Consider the following 26,733-nt stretch of genomic DNA (forward strand, 5'->3'; position numbering starts at 1 on the left):
CGTCAATCCACGCATCTTATCACGTGACTTGTTGAGTGCGTTACCACGGAGATGTAGCACATGTGGAGGCTTCATGCTATTCTCCGTAGCATCCACACACAACTCGCCACACGCCCAACCGAGAGCAAGAACCACATTATAGCGACCACGAGGAGGTTACCCCATGTGACTCTACCCTCCCTAGCAACCGGGCCAATTTGGTTGCTTAGGAGACCTGGCTGGAGTCACTCAGCACACCCTGGATTCAAACTCGTGACTCCAGGTGTGGTAGTCAGTGTCAATACTCGCTGAGATACCCAGAAACCTCCGAAATGACATTTTTAATTCTTTTCAAGTGAAATGATCAACTCTTCTGTCTTGCTAAGACTATTTTCATATCTCACATTTTATGCATCCTAAATACACATAATTAAATCATATTTGCACACTTTTTGCATCATTTTCAAAATTACAGCTTGATTGGAAATGACGGCCAATAAAAAGTGATATTTCTCTTGATTTTTCTTTGTTTTGTCTCATATTTCATCTCAAGCGTGCTCTGCACTCACACTTTTGTCCACTTGGTTATCAAGAACACTAACTTTTGTACAAACTTCGTAAGGCGATAAATTGTTTGGTGTGCTGGAAATGACGCCACAACTGTGCAACAAAAATAATAGAAATCATTTTCACACTGCAATAAATATTGAAATGATTTGTGTATATTTCACTCTTTGTTTAGATGATCAGAGTTTAAAACATGTAATAATTAGTATTTTTATCATGTGTTTTCATAGTTTAATATTGAAAGGCTAAAACAGTCAAATCTAGACATTAAAGACATTTGAAAAGTACCAAAAATAAAAGATGAAGACCTGGTGAAGAGTCTGAAGTTGAAATGTAATTGCCTGTTGAAGAAACCTGTCGCAAGTTTGGACACACCAACTCTTTCTTTATTGTTACTATTTTAATGAACATTTGGATGTAAATGTAATATTATTAAAAGGCACACTCCTGATCATATGATTTATGATTGTTATTAAAGGAAATAATCAATGTGGTAACCCTGAATTTACTTTATTTTGTGTATAGAGCCGCAGTTCTACTGTTGTGATGCAGACACAGGAAGTGTGAAACAGGCTCTACTCATCTCTGTTGTACCTTTCTGGCCAGAGCATCAAAGATTCCCCAGAAGAGTTTTCTGGAGAGGTGAAGCTCCTCATCTGACGCCACACCAAAACTGCTCCACCCGCCGGACAGACAGTAATACTTCCAGCAGCGCTCATAGTGATTGGTCAAGAGCTGTGAGAGGACATGCTAATCAATTCACTCCAACACAGTTATAAATGTCTTAAAACTGTAGAATCATGTGAAATAAATCTGCATCGAGATTCACTGGGGGATTCTCACCTTCAGCGGCATCTTTGTGTGTTCATTCAACACAGGAACATCAAACACCAGACGCCTCAGTAGATGCTGCATCATAGAAGGCCGTAGTTTACTGCGAACACACAAATATACACATTTAACAGACGTACAATTATCCTCACAGTGTAGCACAACTGCAACATATTTTAAAAGCAATTTAATTAAAAGTAATTTTCATTAAAAACTGGTAAAAACGGGGCATGCGTATCTCAGCGAGTATTGACTCTGACTAGCACACCTGGAGTCGCAAGTTTGAATCCAGGGCGTGCTGAGTGACTCCAGTCAGGTCTCCTAAGCAACCAAATTGGCCCGGTTGCTAGGGAGGGTAGAGTCACATGGGGTAACCTCCTCGTGGTCGCTATAATGTGGTTCTCGCTCTCAGTGGGGCGTGTGGTGAGTTGTGCGTGGATGCCTTGGAGAATAGTGTGAAGCCTCCACACGCGCTACGTCTCCGTGGTAACACGCTCAACAAGCCACATGATAAGATGCACGGATTGACGTCTCAGACGCGGAGGCAACTGAAGTTCGTCCTCCACCACCCTGATGAACATTTTAACCTGTTTTATTCTCTGTTCAAATGTCTTAAACTCTATTGCTCCGCTAAGGCTTAAACATCCCAAACATACAGTCATAGACCGAAAGTTCGCTTTTCCACAATAGATCACTGCCCTGAGGTCACAGACCCTGCCCTCTGCCCATAACATCTCAGAGACAATTTCTCTGTGTCCTGGAGTGAGTTTGAACCTACACTGGTGGTCAGAAGTTTGTAATAATGTACAGATTTTGCTGTTTTGGAAGGAAATTGGTACTTTAATTCACCACAGTGGCATTCAACTGATCACAAAGTATAGTCAGGACATTACTGATGTATAAAACAGCACCATCACTATTTGAAAAAAGTCATTTTTGATCAAATCTAGACAGCAGCCATCACTCCAACACCTTATCCTTGAGTAATCATGCTAAATTGATCATTTGGTGCTAGAAAATCACTTGTCATTATATCAAACACAGCTGAAAGCTATTTGGTTCATTAAATGAAGCTTAACATTGTCTGTGTTTGTTTATGAGTTGCCACAGTATGCAATAGACTGGCATGTCTTAAGGTCAATATTAGGTCAAAAATGGCAAGAAACAGCTTTCTCTAGAAACTCATCAGTCAATCATTGTTTTGAGGAATGAAGGCTATGCAATGCTTGAAACTGCCCAAAACACTGAAGATTTCACACAAAGGTGTACACTACAGTCTTCAAAGACAAAGGACAACTGACTCTAACAAGGACAGAAAGAGATGTGGAAGACCAGATGTACAACTAAACAAGAGGATAAGTACATCAGAGTCTCTAGTTTGAGAAATAGACGCCTCACATGTCCTCAGCTGACAGCTTCATTGAATTCTACCCGCTCAACACCAGTTTCATGTACAACAGTAAAGAGAAGACTCAGGGGTGCAGGCCTTATGGGAAGAATTGCAAAGAAAAAGCCACTTTTGAAACAGAAAAACAAAAAGAAAAGGTTAGAGTGGGCAAAGAAACACAGACATTGGACAACAGATAATTGGAAAAGAGTGTTATGGATCTTAACCCCATTGAGCTTTTGTGGGATCAGCTAGACTGTAAGGTGTGTGAGAAGTGCCCGACAAGACAGACACATCTATGGCAAGTGCTACAGGAAGTGTGGGGTGAAATGTCACCTGAGTATCTGGACAAACTGACAGCTAGAATAACAAGGATCTGCAAAGCTGTCATCGCTGCACGTGGAGGATTTTTTGATGAGAACTCTTTGAAGTAGTTTAAGAAGTTCTGAACATTTTTTTCAAACTGTAATAGTAATTTATCACATTATTAATGTCCTGACTATACATTGTGATCAGTTAAATGCCACTTTGGTGAATAAAAGTACCAATTTCTTTCCATAAGAGCAAAATCTGTACATTATTCATGTCTGGGTCAACATACATCTCCTGCTGCTCTTCTCTCCTGCGGTGTACCACAAGGCTTGATCTTGGCTCCCACTCTTTTCTCGTTATATATGCAACTAATAGGTTCGATTTTTTTAACAAATACGGTGTTTCTTTTCACTGTTATGCAGATGACACCCAAATCTATTTACTTCTGAAGAGCAATGACAAACATGCCCTTGAGCCACTACTAGCCTGTCTAAAGGAACTATAAGCATGACCCAAAATCTTTTAATTTTGAACGAGAGCAAAAAATAAGTTATTTTGTTCGGTTCTAATGAGAGTTATTATGCATGCAACCTCGAGTTAGGTACTCTTGAGCCTTTTACTACATCACGTGCTGGGAACTTAGGCTTCTTAGTCGACAAAATCCTTAAATTTGAGTAACAAATTAATGCTGTGGTAAGATCAGGTTTCTTCCATTTACGACTGTTAGCCAGGGTAAAACTCTCTGTGAAAAACCTTGAAAAAGTAATTCATGCCTTCATCTCGTTTAGACTACTGCAATTCCCTTTATAGTGGAATTAATCAATCTGCCCTCAATCGTCTACAATCGGTCCAAAATGCTGCAGCCAGATTCCTAAAGAGGAGATTAATGCCGGATCATATCAGAACTGCTCCCACTCTACCTGTTTTTAAGTCTAGGTTAAATACCCACCTCTTATCATTGGCTTTTTGTTTCTCCCCAATTTGGAATGCCCAATTCCCAATGCGCTCTAAGTCCTCGTGGTGGCGTAGTGACTCGCCTAAATCCGGGTGGCGGAGGACGAATCTCAGTTGCCTCCAAGTCTGAGACAGTCAATCTGTGCATCTTATCACGTGACTTGTTGAGTGCGTTACCGCGGAGACGTAGTGCGTGTGGAGGCTTCACGCTATTCTCCGCGGCATCCACGCACAACTCACCACGCGCCCCACCGAGAGCGAGAACCACATTATAGCGACCACGAGGAGGTTACCCCATGTGACTCTATCCTCCCTAGCAACCGGGCCAATTTGGTTGCTTAGGAGACCTGGCTGGAGTCACTCAGCACACCCTGGATTCGAACCTGGATTTGACTTGGACTTGTCAGCAAAACTGTGAGTAAACATTTTAATTCATGAATATTTCCAATGTCACGACTGTTTGATAGTTATGGTGCTGATGTACTTGAGTTAAGTTTAAAATATTTGGATGCAATGTGTCGGATGTGCGTTATGTGTAAACCCTGAAATGTAGTTTATAATGTTGTGGAAAGCTTGTTTATTCTCAAAGTCTCTCTAGCAAGTCAGTCCACTGTCGGACATCTTTGGAAAGCTGCACATCTTTGGTGCAGCTTCTATTTATTTGAATCTGGGAAAGACCGAAATCTCAAAAACGGTTGGTCAAGATTACGATCATAGGACATATTTCAAATCAGCAATAAAATTTGACAGTACTGGTATCCTTGTGCTTCTTTACCTCAGATTACACTAAAAAACACAATTTTCCCAGCTTGTATAGCTAATGCTAACTAACAGTTGATTGACAGGTGATGTCAGTATCTAAAAGGTGACTGGCTCTTTTAACTGTAAGGCGGGACTTCCTTTCTACATCTGTTGACCGTTGGGCGCTAGAGCTTCTTGGTTGGGTGTTCCAATTTCTCCCATTCGTTTTAGTAGGAGTGGCCCGTCTCTATAAATAGTCTCTGTTATTCTCTTCTGACTGAGTTACAAATATGGCTGAATTTGAGGGGCTACATGATGTTAGCCAATCAAAACAGTGGGCGGTTACACTGAAGTTTAAAGGAGCCGCTGAGGCCAAAACCGAGCTTTTCAGACAGAGGGCCAGAGACAGGGTGGAAAATGATCATTTATTACGTCTATGACAGTTTTGGTGCAAAAACTGATACTGACATTATCAGTGAACCTCAGGGAAGATAATACAATTATAAAAAAATAGCATTTCTTAACCCCTGTAAAATGTAATAACTTGTTCTGCCTCTGCAATGAGTAATCTTTCCTTTTTGACTGATGTCATGCCGTCGTTGTTGTTTTTTTGTAGTATATCCTGTTTTACTTGAAAATAAGTCACATTATGGAAAATAAAATGGGTTGCGAATGAAGTTTCATGTTGACTTTAAACACACACAGTATGTAGACATGTCCTCACCCGCACACAGCGAGCAGGCACTCCTCTATAACATCTCTCTGTGCTTTGGTGAGACAGCAGCCTTTCGACAGTCTGTAGACAGTGTGCAGCAGAGAGTCAATGAGAGACGCAAACGGCTCCGTCCCCGCAAACAGAGGAGCACATTTAGTCAGCAGCGGCAGAACGGCCGTACACAGATACCGGTTCAGAGCCAACGCCATGTCTGTAGCGCTCAGGGCAGCCTGAGGGTCAGAAGTCAGAGGTCAAAGGTCAGCGTTACATACTTACTGCTGCTGAAGTGATCCGAGGGACCATCTGACTCACCGTGTCCAATGAGGCGGCAGCTCTGAGGTCGGGCAGGAAGCCCACTTCCAGCAGATGTAGCAGGAAGTTCTGATCCTCGATGCCATAAACTCGGTCCAGAAACAGAACCATTGCGGCTTTATGATCCGGACAGAAGCCTCCGGACATGTCCGGCTCAATCACAGACCCATCTGAAGACAGAACAATAAAAATACAGCTACTAAGTGACTATCTGAGATCTAAAATGACATTTGTGATAAGGTCAAATAAAAGCGGGACAGTTTAGCTTTACTTGTCCCAGAATACTGACGATTAGTGTTTTAGTATATAAGAGTACAGAGTTTTTAAGCAGACCTTTAGCTAGGGTCGGCATCAGGAATGAAATACTGATCACCCCAACCAGATCTTCAATGGGAATGAGAGATCTCAGGATTGCTCGGATACGGATGGCCTCTCCCTTCCCTGCGTGGATCAACTGATAGAGGACAAATCAGCTCCATTAATCAATCACTAACTGATCAGTGTATGTTATCTAATCACCAGAGTTCATCGATCACATCAGCTGCACACATGAAGAACATCCATTTCACAGGAAACTAGTCACTGATTTGATTATGGCTGATAATAACCAGTGTTCCTGAAGCTACTTTGAATCTTCTGCTGCTTAACGACAAGCTGCTTAGAAATTACAGTGGTTAAACTACAATCAAGATCCTCTTTTAAAACACAGAATAAAAATACAAATACTCTGACTCTGTACTCTGACTTCACTCCTGTGATAAAAGATAAATAAATAAAAATAAAAGGTAATATAGGCAAAACAGATATAGACATACTTTATATATTACACACAAAGAAGACACACACACACAAATAAACTCACATGCATCTCTGGAGCGCAGCGGCCCAACAGATCGATCAGTGCAGCATAGAAGGTCATGATGGCATTTCCCATGTGAATAGTGTCATCTTCCTCCTCTTCCTCAATGACATCATTACTGTCACACAAAACATACATTATAGATCATATCAACACATTCACACTCAGTCTACAATATACACAAAATGAGGAGACACTTGCAAAACCTGCAAACTTATTTTATTTCTAATGTTGTACTGCACATCTGAGGGAATGCTTGAGAAACACAAGGCAGGGCCCCGCCCACCGTGTGTGTGTGTGTGTGTGTGTGTGTGTGTGTGTGTAAGGCGTACAGTGTTCTGTTCTCCTCTGTGGTAGGTGATGGTCCATCTCTACTGGGATCTTCTGAGATCTTTATGGCCTCCTCCATCGCCGCAAGCAGTCCATTCCCGCCCTCACCGCGCAGGGCGGGGCCAAAACACTCCGGCCGGCGAATCAGGAGCCGCACCACCACATTAGCATTCTCCTCCACACTCTCTCCTGATACGAGCAACATCAACATGCATTAACACTCATTATGAGCAAAAACAAAGTTGAATTTACTGAATGTCTTAGAGTAAGTTTTCAAGCGATTTGTTTTGTGTTGTTGGTTCTGATCAAGAATATTTGAATATTCAATACAAACCGTTACAGAAGACTGCAAATCTCAAGAAGTCGAGGTATCGCTCCCCCTCTACCGGGTTCCAGCCGATGTCTGGATAGCCTTTAGACATCAGCATCACACAACTCTGAAGACCACAACCCGCTAGATACTGGACCACCTGTGACACACACACATACAGAGGACACTATGAAACGTAAAATCAAACGTGAGGCAATTAAACAACAAGAATGAAGCTTTTCCATCCATCAAATAAAAGAAAAATACACATATTCGAAAACAATACACAATATAATGCAATCCCTACTTGAAAGATACAAACTGACATTAACCAAAAATGATCAAAATACTATGGAAATACAGTTTTTTTGGACATGCATATTTGGTATACCAGTATATAATACCATCTAATATTGCTATTTAATACCATGACTGTATCATGGTAATGCCACTGCACTTAAAAAAAAGAACTAAACAAAATCAAAAGAGAACAAAAAAAAAAACCACACAAAAAAAACAACAACAACACCCAAACCAAAACAAAACCCAAACAAAGCCTAACCCAAAATAAACAAAATAAAATAAAAACATCACTCAAACCAAAACAAACCACAAAGCAAAAACTAACCCAAAACAAACAAAAAACAAAAATAAAAAAATATATACCCCCCAAAAAACAACAACAAACCAAAACAAAAATAACACCCAAAGCAAATCAAAACAAAACAAAACCTAACCAAAAACAAAACAAAACTAAACTAAATAAAATAAAAACAACACCCAAAACAAAACAAACCTAAAACAAAACAAAACCTAACCAAAAACAAAACAAAACTAAACTAAATAAAATAAAAACAACACCCAAAACAAAATAAACCCAAAACAAAAACAAACAAAAATACCTAACCCAAAACGAAACAAAACCCAAACCAAAACAAAACCCAAAACAAAATAAAAACAACACACAAACAAAAAAAACAAATCAAAAACAAAACAAAACCCAAAACAAAAACAAAACAAATCCTAACCCAAAACAAAACTAAACTAAACAAAAATAAATACAATAGAAACAACACCCAAACCAAAATAAAACCTGAAATAAAAACAAACAAAAACCTAACCCAAAACTAAACTAAACAAAATAAAAACAACACCCAAACCAAAACAAAATCCATAACAAAACCAAAACAAAACCAAAAACAAAACCTAACCAAAAACAATAAAAACAACACCCAAAGCAAAATAAAACCCGAAATAAAAACAAACAAAAAACCTAACCCAAAACTAAACTAAACTAAATAAAATAAAAACAACACCCAAACCAAAACAAAACCCAAAACAAAACAAAACTAAATAAAAACAACACCCAAACCAAAATAAAACTCAAAACAAAAACAAAACAAAACCCAAAAACAAAAACAAAACAAAACCTAACCAAAAACAAAACTAAACTAAATAAAAACAACACCCAAACCAAAACAAAACTCAAAACAAAAACAAAACAAAACCCAAAAACAAAACAAAACCTAACCAAAAACAAAACTAAACTAAATAAAAACAACACCCAAACCAAAACAAAACTCAAAACAAAAACAAAACAAAACCCAAAAACAAAACAAAACCTAACCAAAAACAAAACTAAACTAAATAAAATAAAAAAAACACCCAAACCAAAACAAAACCCAAAACAAAAACAAAACAAAAACAAAACCTAACCCAAAACAAAACTAAATAAAAACAACACCCAAACCAAAACAAAACCCAAAACAAAAACTAAACAAAACCTAACCAAAACCAAACTAAATAAAATAAACACACCCAAACAAAAAAACAAAACAAAAACCCATAACCAAACCAAAAACAAAACAAAACCTAAACCAAAACAAAACAAAAAAAACAACAACACCCAAACCAAACCAAACCAAAACAAAAACAAAACAAAACAATGCAAAAAGGATTCCTGTAGCTCAGCTGGTACAGCATGGCGCTAGCAACGGCAAGATCATGGGTTTGATTCCCAGGGAACACACAAGCTGATACATTGTATACCTTGAATGCATTACATATACAATGTTGCTTTGGATTAAAGTGCCTGCCAAATGCATAAATGTAATAAAAAAAATTTAAAAAACATTTGGTTAAACTACACGATGTACAGCGGCCCCACAAAAGTATCGGTTCAGTCAAGTCACACAAAATGTACAAATGTGACATTTTTAAATGACAATTAAATGTGTCATCTGCAGACAAATGTTTGAACTTTTCTGAACAATTTTAGCTCAGTGACCTTGAATGAACTGGTGATGTTCTGGTGATTTTTAGTGGATGTATGAAGTCACACAGGTGTCCTAGCAGAGGAGCCAACGGTGAAGTTCAGCACATTCACTATCAACACGAAGTATCTTCATTTTAAACACTGCATCTATTGCTTTAACATATAAGACTAAGCAATGTTCGCTTAAATATTTGCTTGTGCTAAATTTCTCTCAAATAAATGTCATTTGTTTTGATATTTTATATCTAATTCAATGACAATTTTAAGAGTGACACAAGAATACAAATACTATTTGGGACCACTATGTACAATTCCAAGATGAAACTTTGATGAGAACATTTAGTTCAACTTCTAGAGTCTAAACACCTGTCATCTCTCACAGACTGTGATTAATGTGTTCCTGAACAAACGGCCCTTTTCCTCACCGACCTGTGACATCACGGCAATATTCAGTAGCAGCTACAGAACGAATCAACCAATCAGATTTTCACAAGACAGAAAGAGAGAGAGACAGATTCGTACCTTCTCCAAGTCGGGTTCTCTCAGCGCCAGCGCCAGTTCATTATTATCCATCACTGATGCAGCAGCGACATCCAGAGGAGTTGAACCTCGCATGGAGGGAGACGCTGAAGACACACACGCAGATACAGATCTTCATTTTACTTCATTTGAAATGCATGAATGCTCATTAAGCGAACACATACAGTGACAAATGAAATCTTGTCCTGCCAGCACTCTGTTATTATGAGTCCACACTTTATATCTGGACGGGAGTTTAGTGACATGGAGAAATGAAACCTTCCTTGATCTTTTGAGATAAAAGAGTTTGATGTGCAATGAACACAACAAGTTTCTATAACACATATTTCTTTCAGAGAGCATTTATTGATACTAAACAACAAAAACAGACTGTTCTAAAATCATACTGTATCGTACCATATCTTTGACAACAGAAACCCAAAACAGAGTAACATGTCCGATGTGGAGAACATCAATCAAATGATGTTTCTGCCTCTGTTACAATGTAACGCAGCTTTACAAAGAGGCTGTTATTGAAGGACGGGACAGTAGAAGTCTTATAGATACAGTCTGTTTTCTTGTAAGGGTCAGAGAGATGATCACAAAAAACGACATTATTACTGTTTTTTGGTGCATGAAACCTTAATATGTGAAGCTCTGCATAAAATGATTAAAGCATGTAAAATTCTACAAACAAAACAGATAAACACATCTGTTTGAGCACTCTCGTTGCTCTTACCGAGTCCCACGCTACTGTTCTCCAGCAGATAGCTCAGATGATCAAACATGGCCTTCTGATTCTGACGACTGATGCGACAGAAGTAACACAGGAAACGACAGCAGTTTGCCACCATCTTAGGAAATGTGATTTCCTAAAGAGAAAAAAGCATTCGCTCAGAACACATTAAAAAGCTTCATTTTGGGGGTCTGGGTATCTCAGCGAGTATTGACGCTGACTATCACACCTGGAGTCACGAGTTCGAATCCAGAGCGTGCTGAGTGACTCCAGTCAGGTCTCCTAAGCCAGTGTTTCCCCACGGCACACTTTTTACGATGAAAAAATTCTACGGCACACCACTATCCCACATAGGCTAACCATCCTCAATATTTTTCCTTTTCAAGAACTTGACCATATTTTCTGTCCGTCTTAGTAGCGTGTTTACTTGTAATGTTTGAAATTCAGCTATGCAAAAAAAAAAAAAAAAGTCACATGGGTAAGCTATGCTGTGTGAGGTCACAGGTGGCAAGAGCGCTAAATGGGTAATGAAAAAACAACAAATTTGCTTCTTTTCTAATTTGTAGATTTGTTCTTGCAATGCCACAATAAATTACAGGGATGCAAACTCATGAGGGGCGAAAAGGTGCAAAAATGAAGGGTATTTTGGTGAGGCTTGCTTCTGTGTCACAAATTTGTTCAATTTTATGAACTGATTAGTTCTGTGACCCCTTCTGGAAATGTCACTAGGTGGCAACAAATGAGCGTCTTATGTGCTATGAGTGAGACTGTGAATCATTTTGAGTCGTTCATGACCGAAATCTCTCAAGAGACTTTATAGTGTTTAAGCAGATCTATAGTCTTCCTTCAGTCTGAGCATTATTGTTCATCCAAAAAGACAACAATAATAGTGAGTTTCAATAACATCCTCCTTTATTAAAACTTGCATGGCTACAAATCTCCTGACTTCAGCATAAGATTTATAAACACAAAGCAGATCTACGGTATCATTTTCCTACAGTATTTAAACTGCTGAGCATGACCACAATAATAGACAAATAATAATCATTTTGAGTTTCAATAATGCTCTTTCGTCATTGTAAAGCACATTTCACATGAGTTGAGTCGAGACGTCAACGCTCCGTTCAGCGCCAGCGTCAAGCGCCACATTGCCCTCCACATGACAAGAGTTGCAGAAAGCGTCACAGAGGGGCGATTTTACGAGTTTGCCACACAAGAGAGTGGGAGATGAGCACAATAAACATTAAAACATGTATTTGGAAGAGAGAAAAAAGCTTGCAGTTGCTTTGATAGCAGAAAGTAATAAAAGGACTCGTTTATGTAACTGGGGTCTCTGATACTCGAAAACGATAAGGTAATATTTAATTAAAAGAAATTATGAGGCAATATCTCAATATCTCTTCACAAATTTGGACAGTTTTTTTAACAATTTTTGTTGCTTTGCACTCTCAAAGACAACGTGTGTGAAAAACACTTTGGTGTAAAGTGGCATCACTTCATAGACTTCGATGTATTCTGCAGCATTGACGCGAGTCATGTGAACGCCCCTTAATGTGTAAATACATCAGTCACTTTTACACATTAACCGTAGCTTTTCACAATCACAAATGTGACTGATTATGGTTTCAAAACGGTAAATTTCTCCGAAAGGTGAGGAGTTTGCATCCCTGAAATTATTTTGTTTTCATGCATTTATTTATTTTGTGGAATTTGATCATTTTCCACGGCACACCTGACAATCTTTCACGGCACACTAGTGTCCCGCGGCATAGTGGATGGGAAACACTGTCCTAAGCAACCAAATTGTCCCGGTTGCTAGGGAGGGTAGAGTCACATGGGGTAACCTCCTCATGGTCACTATAATGTGGTTCTCGCTCTCGCTGGGGTGCGTGGTGAGTTGTGCGTGGATGCCACAGAGAATAGCGTGAAGCCTCCACACGTGCTATGTCTCCACGGTAACGCTCAACAAGCCACGTGATAAGATGCACAGATTGACGGTCTCAGACGTGGAGGCAACTGAGATTCGTCCTCTGCTACCCGGATTGAGGCGAGTCACTACACCACCACGAGGACTTAGAGCGCATTGGGAATTGGGCATTCCAAATTGGGGAGAAAACCAAAAATAAATAAAAAGCTTAATTTCGCATTAGTAACAAAACATCGACACTTTAAATAGACGTTATCTGAAATGCTCAAGCTACATTTTTTAATTTTAAGTTAATTTGGATCCCCGGGTCACCTGCACTGATAAACTGTTCTTCAAAATGAAATGACACATCGACTGATGGGATCATGACCTCACTGAATGTGTTTTTGGATGGATGAAGGATCTTTTGACCCTGTGAGTTTGTGAAATTGTATTCTGCATCACTCACTTTGGTTTCTCCTCCTCCCAGCACATTCACCATCACCTCCATCACTGTCTCGTGCATGCCGAGCGCTCGCATCAGGTTTGGATGCTGATAAAACACCTTATTGTTCATGATGTCACTGTAGATGACATACAGACAGGTCAAAGGTGAGACCTTGTGTTACTCCACACCAGCAGTGGCAAACCCTGTCATTTACTTTAACCCTTACTTAACATCGACACTTGAAATATTTACATCATCATAATATCAACAATTTAAACACTTTTTTGTTCCATAAAGCATGAAACATTCACATCACTCCTCTGAGCAAAAGAGTATGTTTTTCCATGTTAAAAAATATTTTTTTCATTTTCGAAAATTAAACATATTATAGGGGAGTAATTCTAATGATATAAACCATTATATATTCAGTATATTATGAATATATAGTTATAAATCCTTAATATATAAGTGTATATCCAAATATGAAATCATAAATTGGAATATTTAAATCCTTAATATATAGTTGTATATTATTTTCAGATTTTTTTACTATACAGTATATTCAAGATGTATAACTATATGAAGATTTACAAAAATATATTCAGGATTTATAATAATTTATAAAAAGTTCTATAAATAGGGGGCCTGGGTAATGGTAAAAGACGCTGGCTACCACCCCTGGAGTTCGCTAGTTCGCGAGTTCGAATCCAGGGCGTGCTGAGTGACTCCAGCCAGGTCTCCTAAGCAACCAAATTGGCCCGGTTGCTAGGGAGGGTAGAGTCACATGGGGTAACCTCCTCGTGGTCGCTATAATGTGGTTCTCGCTCTCAGTGGGGCACGTGGTGAGTTGTGCGTGGATGCCGTGGAGAATAGCGTGAAGCCTCCACACGCGCTACGTCTCCATGGCAACGCGCTCAACAAGTCACGTGATAAGATGCACGGATTGACGGTCTCAGACGCGGAGGCAACTGAGATTCGTCCTCCGCCACCCGGATTGAGGCGAGTCACTACACCACCACGAGGACTTAGAGCGCATTGGGAATTGGGCATTCCAAATTGGGTGAAAAAGGGAAAAAAATAAATAAAATAAAAAGTTTTACAAATATATAATGTAAAAAATATATAATCAAACTTTATAACTATATATATAGGTTTACAATTATATATTTGGATTTAGAAATATTTATTTTGATTTATAACTATATACTCAAATGTAAAGATACAGATTAAAAATGTATAACTTTATATAAAGGTTTACAAATATATAATTGGATTTATAACTATATATTCAGATGTAAAAATATATATTCAAAATGTATGACTATATATAAAGGTTTACAATAATATATTTGGATTTTTGACTATATATTTTGATTTATAACTATATATTAAGATGTAAATGTAATATATATATATATGATACAAGCAATGCAACCTTTATTTTTAAATATATTCCTACATCTTCCAAGTCAAATCATAAAATGTGACAGTGTCACCTTTAATTAAGTATAACAGCACTGACTAAAGAGCAAACCAGTCAATGATAAATAACTGTTATGATTCAAATCCTACAATTATTTATTAAGTGAGAACATGAATGAATGAAAAGAGCACAGGTTGAATGTAAAATTTGGATTTGAAATGCACCACAATTACAGAGTGACCCACACGTGTGAATGTCATGGTGTATCACCTGAGTCCGTGAATCATGAGTTTCTCTTCTTCTCGCCCCATCCTGACGCTGAGCAGCGATCTGATCTGACCCAGAGACGCCAGCAGGTTAATGGTGTCCTCCACAGACACGGCGTTGATGGTGTAGGTTTTAGGCAGCGCTCGCACCTGTCCACCGATCCCATCATACTGACGGTGAAGTAACACAAACATCGCACGGACAAGCTCAGGGTCCTCGATGACGGATTCCTGAGCCCACCGGACCATCGTCTCTGAGATCAACTGCTGCAGAGTGCCTACACAACATCACACACACAGACTCTATTCATATGAAAAAGGCATGTATTTATTGAACACTGGAGTCTTTTGTCATTTCGTATGACCAGTAGAGAACTGCAGGATGTATTTTACACTCACTCGGCTTCTTTAATTTCTTTTTCTTCGGTAAATCAGCCATTTTCTTCTTCAGGTACGTCACCTTCTCTACCAGTGACATCAGACGAGCTCTGATAGTGAAATCACTGTCATCTCCTGATTTATCATCATCCGTCTCAATGCCTGACGACACACATACAATAACATCATTGAAATATGGAGCAGCAAAAGTCTTTTATTTTCTCCCCAATTTGGAATGCCCAATTCCCAATGCGCTCTAAGTCCTCGTGGTGGTGTAGTGACTCGCCTCAATCCGGGTGGCGGAGGATGAATCTCAGTTGCCTCCGCGTCTGAGACCGTCAATCCGCACATCTTATCACGTGGCTTGTTGAGCGTGTTACCGTGGAGACATTTACGTGGAGGCTCACCCTACTGTCCGCGGCATCCACGCACAACTCACCACGCGCCCCACCGAGAGCGAGAACCACATCATAGTGACCACGAGGAGGTTACCCCATGTGACTCTACCCTCCCTAGCAACTGGGCCAATTTGGTTGCTTAGAAGACCTGGCTGGAGTCACTCAGCACGCCCTGGTGTGGTGGTCAGCGTCTTTACTCGCTGAGATACCCAGACCCCCCGAGCAGTAAAAGTCTTTAATGAGTCCTGAATGATTTTAGAATCCACAGCGAAGACACAGAGAGGAAGTGTACCGCAGTGAGTCATGAGATCTTCATGGAACTGCAGCAGTTGTTCTCTGATGTCTTCAGGACACGGACAATCCTGCTTCTCATCCTTAAAATTCAGCAGCATGTTGATCTGACAGACAAACATTGATTAGACTGGATTGGAATTGTCGTTGACAAATAACACGTCCATTATCTTTTGTGTTCCATAAAAAGATTTCAGATTATTTCCTGTACAAAGGAGTTGCAATGCACAATTTGCATGCATTTAATCAGTGACCTAGCAGAAGTGCAGAATCGGAAACATTTCTTAATCAGTACCACAACTTTTCTTTGTTTACATTTTTAAAATCATAAAACTTAAAAGTTAATTTACAGGTTTAAATGGAGAAATCCCAGATTGTTAATGTGCTCTCAGATTTTTGGACCCCATTATAAGCTGAAAGGCAGCTGACCTGTTCCTGTGGCGGTGAGCGGAACTCTTTGGTTTTGCGTGCAGTGAGCGCGGCAGACATGTTTAACGCCTGCATCACTTCATTATAGCGGAAACGCTGATTATCCTGAAGATTTGCCACAAAGTCATCAGAGAACGCGACCACTGCCTCGATACGATGACGCACCTGACAGTCACACAGATACTGAAGCAGGTGACACATCTGATGAAACATAGAGAGAATTTCACATCAGTATCAGTCATTTAGAGATCTAATAGGTGATTAGCATAAAAAACATATCCGGGGTCCCAAAAATAAAAGTAGTAGAAAATTAATATTAAAGTAGTATAATATATATATATATACAGCTCTGGAAAAAAATAAGAGACCATTGCAAAATTATTGCCCTATAACTATTGCCCCGGTATCTACATGATATCACTTTAAACCCCCTAGGGTCCTTTTACCTCAAGTGTGGAAGCCTGTTACCCCAGGTCTGGGAGCCTTTTACCCCAAGTATGAGGGTGTTTTACCCCAAGTGTGGGAGCCTTTTACCACAAGTGTGGGGGCCTTTTACCCCAAATGTGGGAGCCTTTTACCCCAAGTGTGGAAGCCTTTTGCCCCAAGTGTGGAGGCCTTTTAACCCAAGTGAGGGGCCTTTTACCCCAAGTGTGGAAGCCTTTTACCCCAAGTGTGGAAGCCTTTTGCCCCAAGTGTGGAGGCCTTTTGACCTAAGTGTGGGGGCCTTTTAGTCCAAGTGTGGAAGCCTTTTGCCCCAAGTGTGGAAGCCTTTTGCCCCAAGTGTGGAAGCCTTTTGCCCCAAGTGTGGAAGCCTTTTGCCCCAAGTGTGGAGGCCTTTTGACCCAAGTGTGGGAGCCTTTTACCCCAAGTGTGGGGGCCTTTTACCCCAAGTGTGGAAGCCTTTTGCCCCAATTGTGGAAGCCTTTTGCCCCAAGTGTGGAGGCCTTTTGACCCAAGTGTGGGGGCCTTTTAGTCCAAGTGTAGGAGCCTTTTACCCCAAGTGTGGGGGCCTTTTACCCCAAGTGTGGGAGCCTTTTACCCCAAGTGTGGAGGCCTTTTGACCCAAGTGTGGGGACCATTTAGTCCAAGTGTGGAAGCCTTTTGCCCCAAGTGTGGGGGCCTTTTACCCCAAGTGTGGGGGCCTTTTACCCCAAATGTGGAAACCTTTTTCCCAAAGTGTGGAAGCCTTTTCCCCCAAGTGTGGAAGCCTTTTGCCCCAAGTGTGGGAGCCTTTTACCCCAAGTGTGGGAGCCTTTTACCCCAAGCATGGGGGCCTTTTACTGCCATTGTCTAATGAACATGTAATCATGTAATTCATAAGAAAGTAACTGTTATCCGATTTCGAGTATTTTAAAATGTAATTTAATCCAATTAGAAGTAGTTGATTTTCATAATCTGATTACTTAATCCAGATTACATGTAATCAGTTACTACCCTGCACTGTAGTAAGTATATATATATATATATATATTTTATTTTATTTTTTTTTTTTTTTTTTTTTTACATTTCCTTGCAAATATATTTATTTATTTATTATCAATTAAGGCAGTTTGGTTCTCCATAGTAATACAGTAATGCTGTGATTTTTTTCATTTAATTTAATTTAAATCAGCATAAAGGCAGTGCAACAACTACTGCCATGATTTATAAATGTTTTAAAATCAAATTACAGTATAGAGAGAATATGGGTGGAAATATATTTAATTGTCAGGCAAATAATGATGCACAAAATCTTATTGGTCATTACAAAATATATATATATTCCTGATATTCCTTATAACAAATATAACTTCTTTTGATTTTGGGAAATATGACCTGGACATGTTTCTGACAGGTTTCATGAGATTCACCCACAAATGTTCACAGATTTTTGCATGACTTCAGTCTATTAGCAAACCTGAAGTTTGACAGGCTCAGGAAGTTTCATCTGTAACAGTCCTTCTTTGGGCAGCTTTCCTCTCAGACTGTGCTCGACAGCTCCGCCCACCTCTAATCGGCCCCGCCCAGAGCTCTCCTCGGCCTCTAGGGTCCCGGGGCCACTCTCGGCCCCAGAGTCCTGAGAAAACACGCTAGGCTCGATCAACTGCAGGATGGTCTTCAGATCTCCGTTATGAAAGATGCCCATGATAAGAAGCGTGTAGAAGAGTTTAATGAGCGGAACGAACATGAACTCAGTGCTGCCCCCTACAGGATCACGCACATGTAAACTACCTTCGCGCACTGCTTCCGTCAGCATCTCCATCGTACGACTCTTCAGCGTTTCCAGCGGAAACTCCGGGCTGTACTGAAAACAGTCCCCCCCGGCGACCACACCGCTACCATGGTTACCACCAATAGCCCCTACAAAGCTCGGTGATGTAAAGCGCATACGCGGTTGCAGTGATGTACTCAGTCCGATTCCCGGCAGCCCGTGTTTCTTCTTCTCGTTTGGAAACAGTGTAATGCTTTTGGTCTCGGGTGTCATGGGAACAATGTACTCAGAGTTCATCATAAGTCGGGCCGTGGCGTAACCGCTCAGGTGGATGTCGATGAGCAGGTCATAATATCCGGTGCGCAGAAGGCCCGGCATGTATTTGTTCTGGATAGCGTACAGTAGCTGCGCCTCATCTACGTGACTGCAGAGCGCGAGAGCTACTCGGTTGTTCCCCAAAGCACAGATCGCGGAATATAAACGCAGCGTGTGATAGTGAAACTTCAGCAGGTCTCGCTGCTCCATCAACTCAAGAATATCCAGCGACCTGACAGGGGATAAAGGCAACAATCTGATTTACAAAATCATATATAAGTCAATTACAAATAAGAATGTCTGAGATGATGATGACAAGGAAAAATCATCCACAAAAAAATAAAATTAAAAGTTTTGATTTAAACTCATGCGACCACGCATCCACATGTGTGGACGTTGTATTTTGGATTCGCTATAAACAACACAAATTAAATGAATTAAATACAACTGAATACTGTTCACAAGACTCTACATGGTCATTTAAGGGTTAAACTTCTGGCGTACCGCGTCACGTGACAACAGCGTGACGACGATATAACGCTCCTACAGGTGCCAACAAAAGTGCCTCTGGTAAGAAGCCTCTAAGTTTTTTGATTTAAACCTGTTTGGTTGTAAAGAGTAGTCTCTAGTTTCGTTTGATATGCCGCTTTAAAAAATCCGTTCATTTTTTGCACGTCAGCGCGCTGATAAACTTGATGTCCACATATGTGGAAAATGGGACCTTATTCCCTCAAAAGTTAAAAAAATGTTTTTAGTTGTTTTGAATAATTTTCAACACATCTGTGAGTCATTTCGCTTCATTTTAATATAAATTTTGTTATATTTTATTTTGTTATCATTGTACAATACGGTTCTATTCACTGACATTCGCAAATGCATTCCTATATTTACTGTACATTATCACATTGAGAATAAATTAGTTCATCCAAAAGCTGTAAAATGTGTCTTTCAGAGGCTTTATATGGAGTTAGGATGAAAATAAGGTGCATTTCAAACTGTTCTGAGACCAGTGCAGACAGACAGCACACTGGAGGTTCAGTCATTCACTAAATAGGGAGCAAGGGAGCATCCTATAGCTCTCTATGCAGTTAAGTGCATTCACTCCTAAAATCTGATCAAAAGTTCAGTTTCAGGCTGCAGATGATGTTTGGATCACTCAACATGTTTGACAGACATGTGACCATGATAATCAGTACATAGATTCAGAATTTATCATGTATCATTTTATTTTAACATGGTTGACAGTGATTGGATGATGCTGGACATTACTTTGAATCAGAATTATTAATTCGGCTTTATAGAAAAACGTGTGTGTGTGATTTACCTGTTTTCTTCAGGTATATGTAAGGTCATGAACTGCAGGGGTTCTGAACTCTGAACCATCCAGCCAAGTCTCTCGTTGACCTTGGTGACTTCTGACCTCAAGAACTGATTGGGCACACGACTCCATAACACAGGTGTGAGGAACTGCACATGTAACCGCGGTGGACACTGAGGGACGACATTCTTCCGCTCGCTTTTAAACAGCCCTGCAGAGAGAGGCATCACGCTCTATACACACACACACGCACACACACACACGCACACACATATACACACACACACACGCATGCACACACACACACATACACACACACATGCATGCACACACACACACACACGCACGCACACGCACAAACACGCACACAAACACACACACGCATACACATATACACAAGTGCACACGCATACACACACACACGTGTGCACACACAAACACACACATGCACACAAACACACGCACACACACATGCACACGCACACACAAATACACACATGCACACACACACATGCACATACAAACACATGCACACACACACACATGCCCATACAAGCACATGCACACACACACACACATGCACACACATGCACACAAATACGCACATGCACACACACACATGCACATACAAACACATGCACACACACACACACATGCCCATACAAGCACATGCACACACACACACACATGCACACACACGCACACAAATACGCACATGCACACACACACATCCACATACAAACACATGTACACACACACACACACACACACGCACACGCACACGCACACACATGCACATACAAACACGCACACACACATACACACAAAGTAATATTTTCATACTTCAATCTCAGGTGCAAAGAGAACTTAAATTACATTTGCAAAAAAATAAAAATAGCTTCAACGAACTCACCTTGATGCGTCCCAGTTCGAACTGGAAGACGTTTGGACTTGTGGCCTGCGCAAACACTGCGGGGAAAAGTTTCGTGCTGGGCTCCACCTGCACAGATAGATTGACAGAAATAATAATCAGCCTGAGTGACATCACTACATTACAGCAGAAGTATGAATACCTGTTACCTGATAGTATGTACTGAGCTCTTTGCCGTTGGAGGTGAACGTGAGGAGGCCGTTGGCTGTATCCACCAAACATCCGATCTCCAGTCCGTTATTATTGCGTCCCTGACTGGGACTGCTGCTCTCACCCCCCCAAACCATGTAGCAGTTACAGCGTTTAATACTGAAATACAACACAAACACACACTGTAACTGAAGGCAAAATATTACTTTAGTCTTTATTCCATCAGATTTTTTTTGTAAGGACCTACAGAGCTGAAATATTCTTCTAAAAATCTTCATTTGTGTTCTGCAGAAAACAGAAAGTCAAACACATGTGGGATGACATGAGGGTGAGATATTTGATCAATGTTTTGTAAGCAGAACGATTCAAAAACACGTTAAACTGCAGTACAGCCCACTGAAGAGACTGTCACAGCCTCATTGTCAAAGATGGCACTAGTGTGAATAAGGTCCATAATGAGAAAATCACTGTATCGATGCCCAGTGTATGTATACTGTACATGCAGTTTGTGTACTATATTGTGTATGACATGTTGTATTGTGTACAGAACATTGCATTGTATTTGTCTTGTATATTACTACTTTTAAAAACTCATTTGCTTTTATTACTTAATGAATTTCTGTTTTTACCTTGTGTTTTACTGAGTGTGTTTTGAATAAAGGGTTTTTTTAAGCACTTTGTGCTAAATTGCTGAACGGTGCTATAAAAATAAAGTTAATATTATATCATGTTTGTTCCTCAGCTGTATCTAGCAAAACTTTGTCCCAGCTGGGGTCACGTGGGTCAATGATAATTCTATTCTACTCTGTCCTATTCCACATTTACATTTATGCATTTGGCAGACACTTCTATCCAAAGCAACTTACAGTGCACTTATTACAGGGACAATCCCCCCTGGAGTTAAGTGCCTTGCTCAAGGACACAATGGTGGTGGCTGTGGGGATCGAACCAGTAATTACTGGTTAAGCGCTTTAACCCACTACACCACCACCACTCCACTCTATTCTACTCTTATCTATTCTATTCGTTCCTATCCAAATCTATTCTGTCCTATTCTACTCTTTGCTATACAATTCTATTCTTATCTATTCTATTCTTTCCTTTACAATTCTATGGTGTCCTATTCTATTCTACTATATTCTATTCTATCCAATTCTATCTTATTTTAATATATTCTATTCTGTCCTATTCTATTCCTTTTCTATTCTACTCTATTCTCTTATTTCCTATTTTATCCAATTCTATTCTGTCCTATTCTATTCTATGCTTTTTCGATTGTAATCTATTCTATTATTTCTTATTCTAATCTATTCTGTCCTAATCTATTTCATCCAATTCTATTCTGTCCTATTGTATTCTAATCTATTCTATTCTGTCCTATTCTATTCTATGCTTTTTCTATTCTACTCTATTCTCTTATTTCCTATTCTATCCAATTCTATTCTGTCCAATTCTATTCTATGCTTTTTCAATTCTAATCTATTCTATTATTTCTTATTCTAATCTATTCCATTCTGTCCTAATCTATTCCACCCAATTCTATTCTGTCCTATTCTATTCTATGCTTTTTCAATTCTAATCTATTCTATCCTATTGTATTCTAATTAATTCTATTCTGTCCTATTCTATTGTATTCTATTCTATCCAATTCTATTATGTCCTATTCTATTCCATTCTGTTCTCTTCTATTCCTTCCTATTCTATTCTATACTGTCCTATTCTATTCAATTCTATTTCACCCTTTTCTGTTCTATTCTATTCTACTCTATTCTGCCATATCCAATTATATTCTGTCCAATTCTATTCTATTCTAATCTATTCCATTCTGTCCTAATCTATTCCACCCAATTATATTCTGTCCTATTCTATTCTATTATTTTTCAATTCTAATCTACTCTATTCTGTCCTAATCTATTCCATCCAATTCTATTCTGTCTTATTGTATTCTAATCAATTCTATTCTGTCCTATTCTATTCTATACTTTGCTATTCTATTGTATTCTATTCTATCCAATTCTATTATGTCCTATTCTATTCCATTCTGTTCTCTTCTATTCTATTCCTACCTATTCTATTCTATCCTGTCCTATTGTATTCAATTCTATTTTACCATTTTCTGTTCTATTCTATTCTACTCTATTCTGTCATATCCAATTATATTCTGTCCAACTCCATTCTATTCTATTCGATTCTAATCTATTCCATTATGTCCTAATCTATTCTATCCAATTCTATTCTGTCCTATTCTGTTCTATGCTTTTTCTATTTTAATCTATTCTGTGTTATTCTACTCTTTTCTATTCAAAAACTGCATAAACTGTTTCCACTGTTGCATCACTGACCTCTCGTGAACTTTGCCCTTCTCGTCTCCCAGGGTAACGGTGACCGTTCTGACTTTGTTGAGTTCAAAGGCCGGATCGTGCTGATGAAAGTCAGAGGTCACCCACCCAACCCAAATGCTGGAAGGGTCCTGACCGGGGAATATCCTCACTGAGTAGAAATACTGACACACACACAGAAAGAGAAAGTTTACATTTTCAACACACAGACAGCACTGGTGACATTTGACATTCATTTGCTATTGCTAAATTTGAATGGATGTTTCAGTTTCTTGTATTATTTAAAGGCCATTAAAGACATTTTTTGGCCATTAAAATACTTTCTCGCATCCCAGCTTAAAATGCAGAGGCAACTTTCAGTAATTGATTGGTAGTTTGACTTCCTGAAGAGTGTAAACGCTGTGACTCTGTGACGCTTTCAAAACATTGCTTTGTTTGTTTGAGCAGCTCGACATGTCAACTTCAGATTCAACCAATGGCGTGAGTTTGGAGCGGGACTATCTGTTTGGGAATGGGTGTAGGAGTGTTTGGGGAAACTTGCTTGAAATTTATTTATTTTTGCAATTCTGTTTGGTGCTGCTAGTGGTGCAGAAATGACAGGACTGCTGTTCCTTCACGTAAGCAGAGACAGATATTAGTGTCGGATTCTCTCACCACCATGGGCGGATCTAGGGGTGGGGCCAGAGGGGCACTGGCCCCAGTTGAAATCTGATTGGCCCCTGAAGTGCCCCTGTCCTGTCAGTCATCGCTGATTTACATCAAAGCTCTCTATTGGCTGCGTCGGTTCGTTTTTTGAAAATCAACCTGCATAACGATTTCTGTCTACAGCTGCTAGTGCTTATGTTTTCACCGTCTACGTTCCCTTAATGGTAAGTACCTATTCAAAAGTTTAAAGTAAAAAAGCATATTATGGTTGCTGTCACTTAAGTTCTCTTTGTCTAACGTTAAAAACAGGTTAGAAAGCTAGTCAGCTCAGGGCTCGACGAGTGCCCGATAGCCAGTGTGAAAAACACTCGGGACAGTTGACGGATTTGTCACTTGCCCGATCGGGCTAGTTTACCTAATCTTTTGATTTGTTTAGCAGCTAGATTAAATATAGGATTCACATATTTGTTAACAGTTGCGCAGTTCAGGGAAGTAATACGGATAATAGTGTCTGACACTTAAATCCCTATAGTATTTGGTCATACCAAACAGCCAGACATTAACTGTTGTGAATAAATGTAATGCAAAGTCTAAGTTATAGAAAACATTGTAGTACTGAAGTGCTTAAAATCAGCAATTTTTGTTAACCACAATGTTTGGCAGAGGTAGAAATCATGAAGAGGAAGGATGATGCCAGAGATATTTTATGGTTTCTGGATAAAAAGAAGCCTATGCCTGCCGCTGAGAGTGACAGGAGTGAGAGAGGGATAGAGACTCAAGTAGCAGTCCCGTTTCCACCAGGTTAGCAGAATTTAGGCACATCAAGATAAGGACAACAGGTGAAAATAATTGTATGTTCATATGTGAAACTCAGATTTGCAATTTAAAACAATGATGGGTGAGATATAAAAAGTATGACAGCATTTTAGTGCCACGTAACAAAATAATCTAAAAACACGAGAATAAAGTTATAGCAATTACAAGAATAAAATCAAAATATTTCGAGTAAAAAGTCAAAAACACAAGAATAAATTAGACTGATTTGGCACACACATTGTTTCAGGTAATGTTTTTTCCCTCTAAATGACTAACTTTATTAAAAAAATAAACTTCTTATTTGCTACTTTATTCTCGTAACTTGTCAACTTTGTTCTAATTATAGTAATATATAATATATATACATATATTACACACACACACAGTACTGTACAAACGTCTTAGGCCACTGGTATTTTCACCAACAAAAAATGGTTTTAAGTCAGTTATTTTTATCTTTTGCTGTAGTGCAGGGGTGTCAAACTCAGTTCCTGGAGGGCCGCAGCCCTGCAGAGTTCAGTTCCAACCCCCCATGTAGTTTTCAAATAAGCCCGAAGGACTTGATTAGCTGAATCAGGTGTTTAATTAGGGTTGAAGCTAAACTCTGTGCGGCCCTCCAGGAACTGAGTTTGACACACCTGCTGTAGTGTGTCAGTAGGAAATATCAGTTTACATTTCCAAACATTATTTTTGACTATCCGCCACTGCTCACCACTGAAGTTTGTATGAGATTCTCACAATCCTCTCGCTCATCAGCCAAAACTTCCTCTGATAAACGAGCACTGGAGTTACTGCTGTTCATGTCTGGCTTCATTCTCTTCAACATGAACCTAAAGAAAGGAACATAAATATATAGAGAAAAACATATGTAACAAGTTCCCCATAAAACACTCAATACTACTTGAACAAAGGGTGTGTGAGTGTGTGAGTGTGTGTGAAGTGTGTGGGTGAGTGTGTGTGTGAGTGTGAGTGTGTGTGTGAGTGCGAGTGGGAGCGTGTGTGTGAGTGTGTGTGTATGTGTGTGAGTGTGTGGGTGAGTGTGTGTGTGAGTGTGAGTGTGTGTGTGAGTGCGAGTGGGAGCGTGTGTGTGAGTGTGTGTGTATGTGTGTGAGTGTGTGTGTATGTGTGTGAGTGTTTGTGTGTGTGAGAGTGTGTGTGTGTGTGTGTTTGTGAGTGTGTGTGAGTGCGAGTGCGAGCGTGTGTGTGTGAGTGTGTGTGTATGTGTGAGTGTGTGTGTGAGTGTGTGTGAGTGTGTCTGTGTGTCTTTGTGTCTGTGTGTGTGTGAGTGTGTGTGTGAGTGCGAGTGTGTGTGTGAGTGCGAGCATGTGAGTGCGAGCATGTGTGTGAGTGTGTATGTGTGAGTGTGTGTGTGTGTTTGTGAGTGTGTGTGTGAGTGTGAGCGTGAGTGTGTGCGTGAGTGTGTGCGTGAGTGTGTGTGTGCGTGAGTGTGTGTGTGAGTGTGCGAGTGAGTGTGCGTGTGCGTGAGTGTGAGTGAGTGTGCGAGTGAGTGTGCGTGAGTGTGAGCGAGTGTGCGTGAGTGTGTGTGTGTGTGTGAGTGTGCGTGAGTGTGTGTGAGTGTGTGCGTGAGTGTGTGCGTGTGTATGTGTGCGTGTGTGAGTGTGTGTGTGTTTGTGAGTGCGAGCGTGTGAGTGTGTGCGTGAG

The 26,733-nt window shown here is 39.8% G+C and overlaps 1 protein-coding gene across 1 annotated transcript in view; it reads right to left on the reverse strand.

Moving 5' to 3' along the window:
• The window catches only part of LOC127426695 (ryanodine receptor 2), a 204,847-nt gene that overhangs the window by 69,780 nt on the left and 108,334 nt on the right, over positions 1-26,733 (reverse strand). Inside the window, exons 32-52 of the mRNA XM_051673656.1 lie at positions 25,784-25,901; positions 23,614-23,774; positions 21,271-21,430; positions 21,104-21,190; positions 20,197-20,423; positions 18,264-19,104; positions 16,367-16,567; positions 15,939-16,044; positions 15,270-15,410; positions 14,875-15,148; positions 13,203-13,317; positions 10,831-10,963; positions 10,095-10,198; positions 7,322-7,457; positions 6,990-7,176; positions 6,661-6,775; positions 6,132-6,252; positions 5,799-5,968; positions 5,496-5,716; positions 1,390-1,480; positions 1,141-1,281 (exon numbers count right to left, since the gene is read on the reverse strand). Coding sequence (XP_051529616.1) covers positions 1,141-1,281; positions 1,390-1,480; positions 5,496-5,716; positions 5,799-5,968; positions 6,132-6,252; positions 6,661-6,775; positions 6,990-7,176; positions 7,322-7,457; positions 10,095-10,198; positions 10,831-10,963; positions 13,203-13,317; positions 14,875-15,148; positions 15,270-15,410; positions 15,939-16,044; positions 16,367-16,567; positions 18,264-19,104; positions 20,197-20,423; positions 21,104-21,190; positions 21,271-21,430; positions 23,614-23,774; positions 25,784-25,901 — 3,850 coding nt within the window. The remainder of the gene's footprint in view (positions 1-1,140; positions 1,282-1,389; positions 1,481-5,495; positions 5,717-5,798; positions 5,969-6,131; positions 6,253-6,660; positions 6,776-6,989; positions 7,177-7,321; positions 7,458-10,094; positions 10,199-10,830; positions 10,964-13,202; positions 13,318-14,874; positions 15,149-15,269; positions 15,411-15,938; positions 16,045-16,366; positions 16,568-18,263; positions 19,105-20,196; positions 20,424-21,103; positions 21,191-21,270; positions 21,431-23,613; positions 23,775-25,783; positions 25,902-26,733) is intronic.

This window comes from Myxocyprinus asiaticus, chromosome 36 (assembly GCF_019703515.2).
Source record: "Myxocyprinus asiaticus isolate MX2 ecotype Aquarium Trade chromosome 36, UBuf_Myxa_2, whole genome shotgun sequence".
NCBI lineage: Eukaryota > Metazoa > Chordata > Actinopteri > Cypriniformes > Catostomidae > Myxocyprinus > Myxocyprinus asiaticus.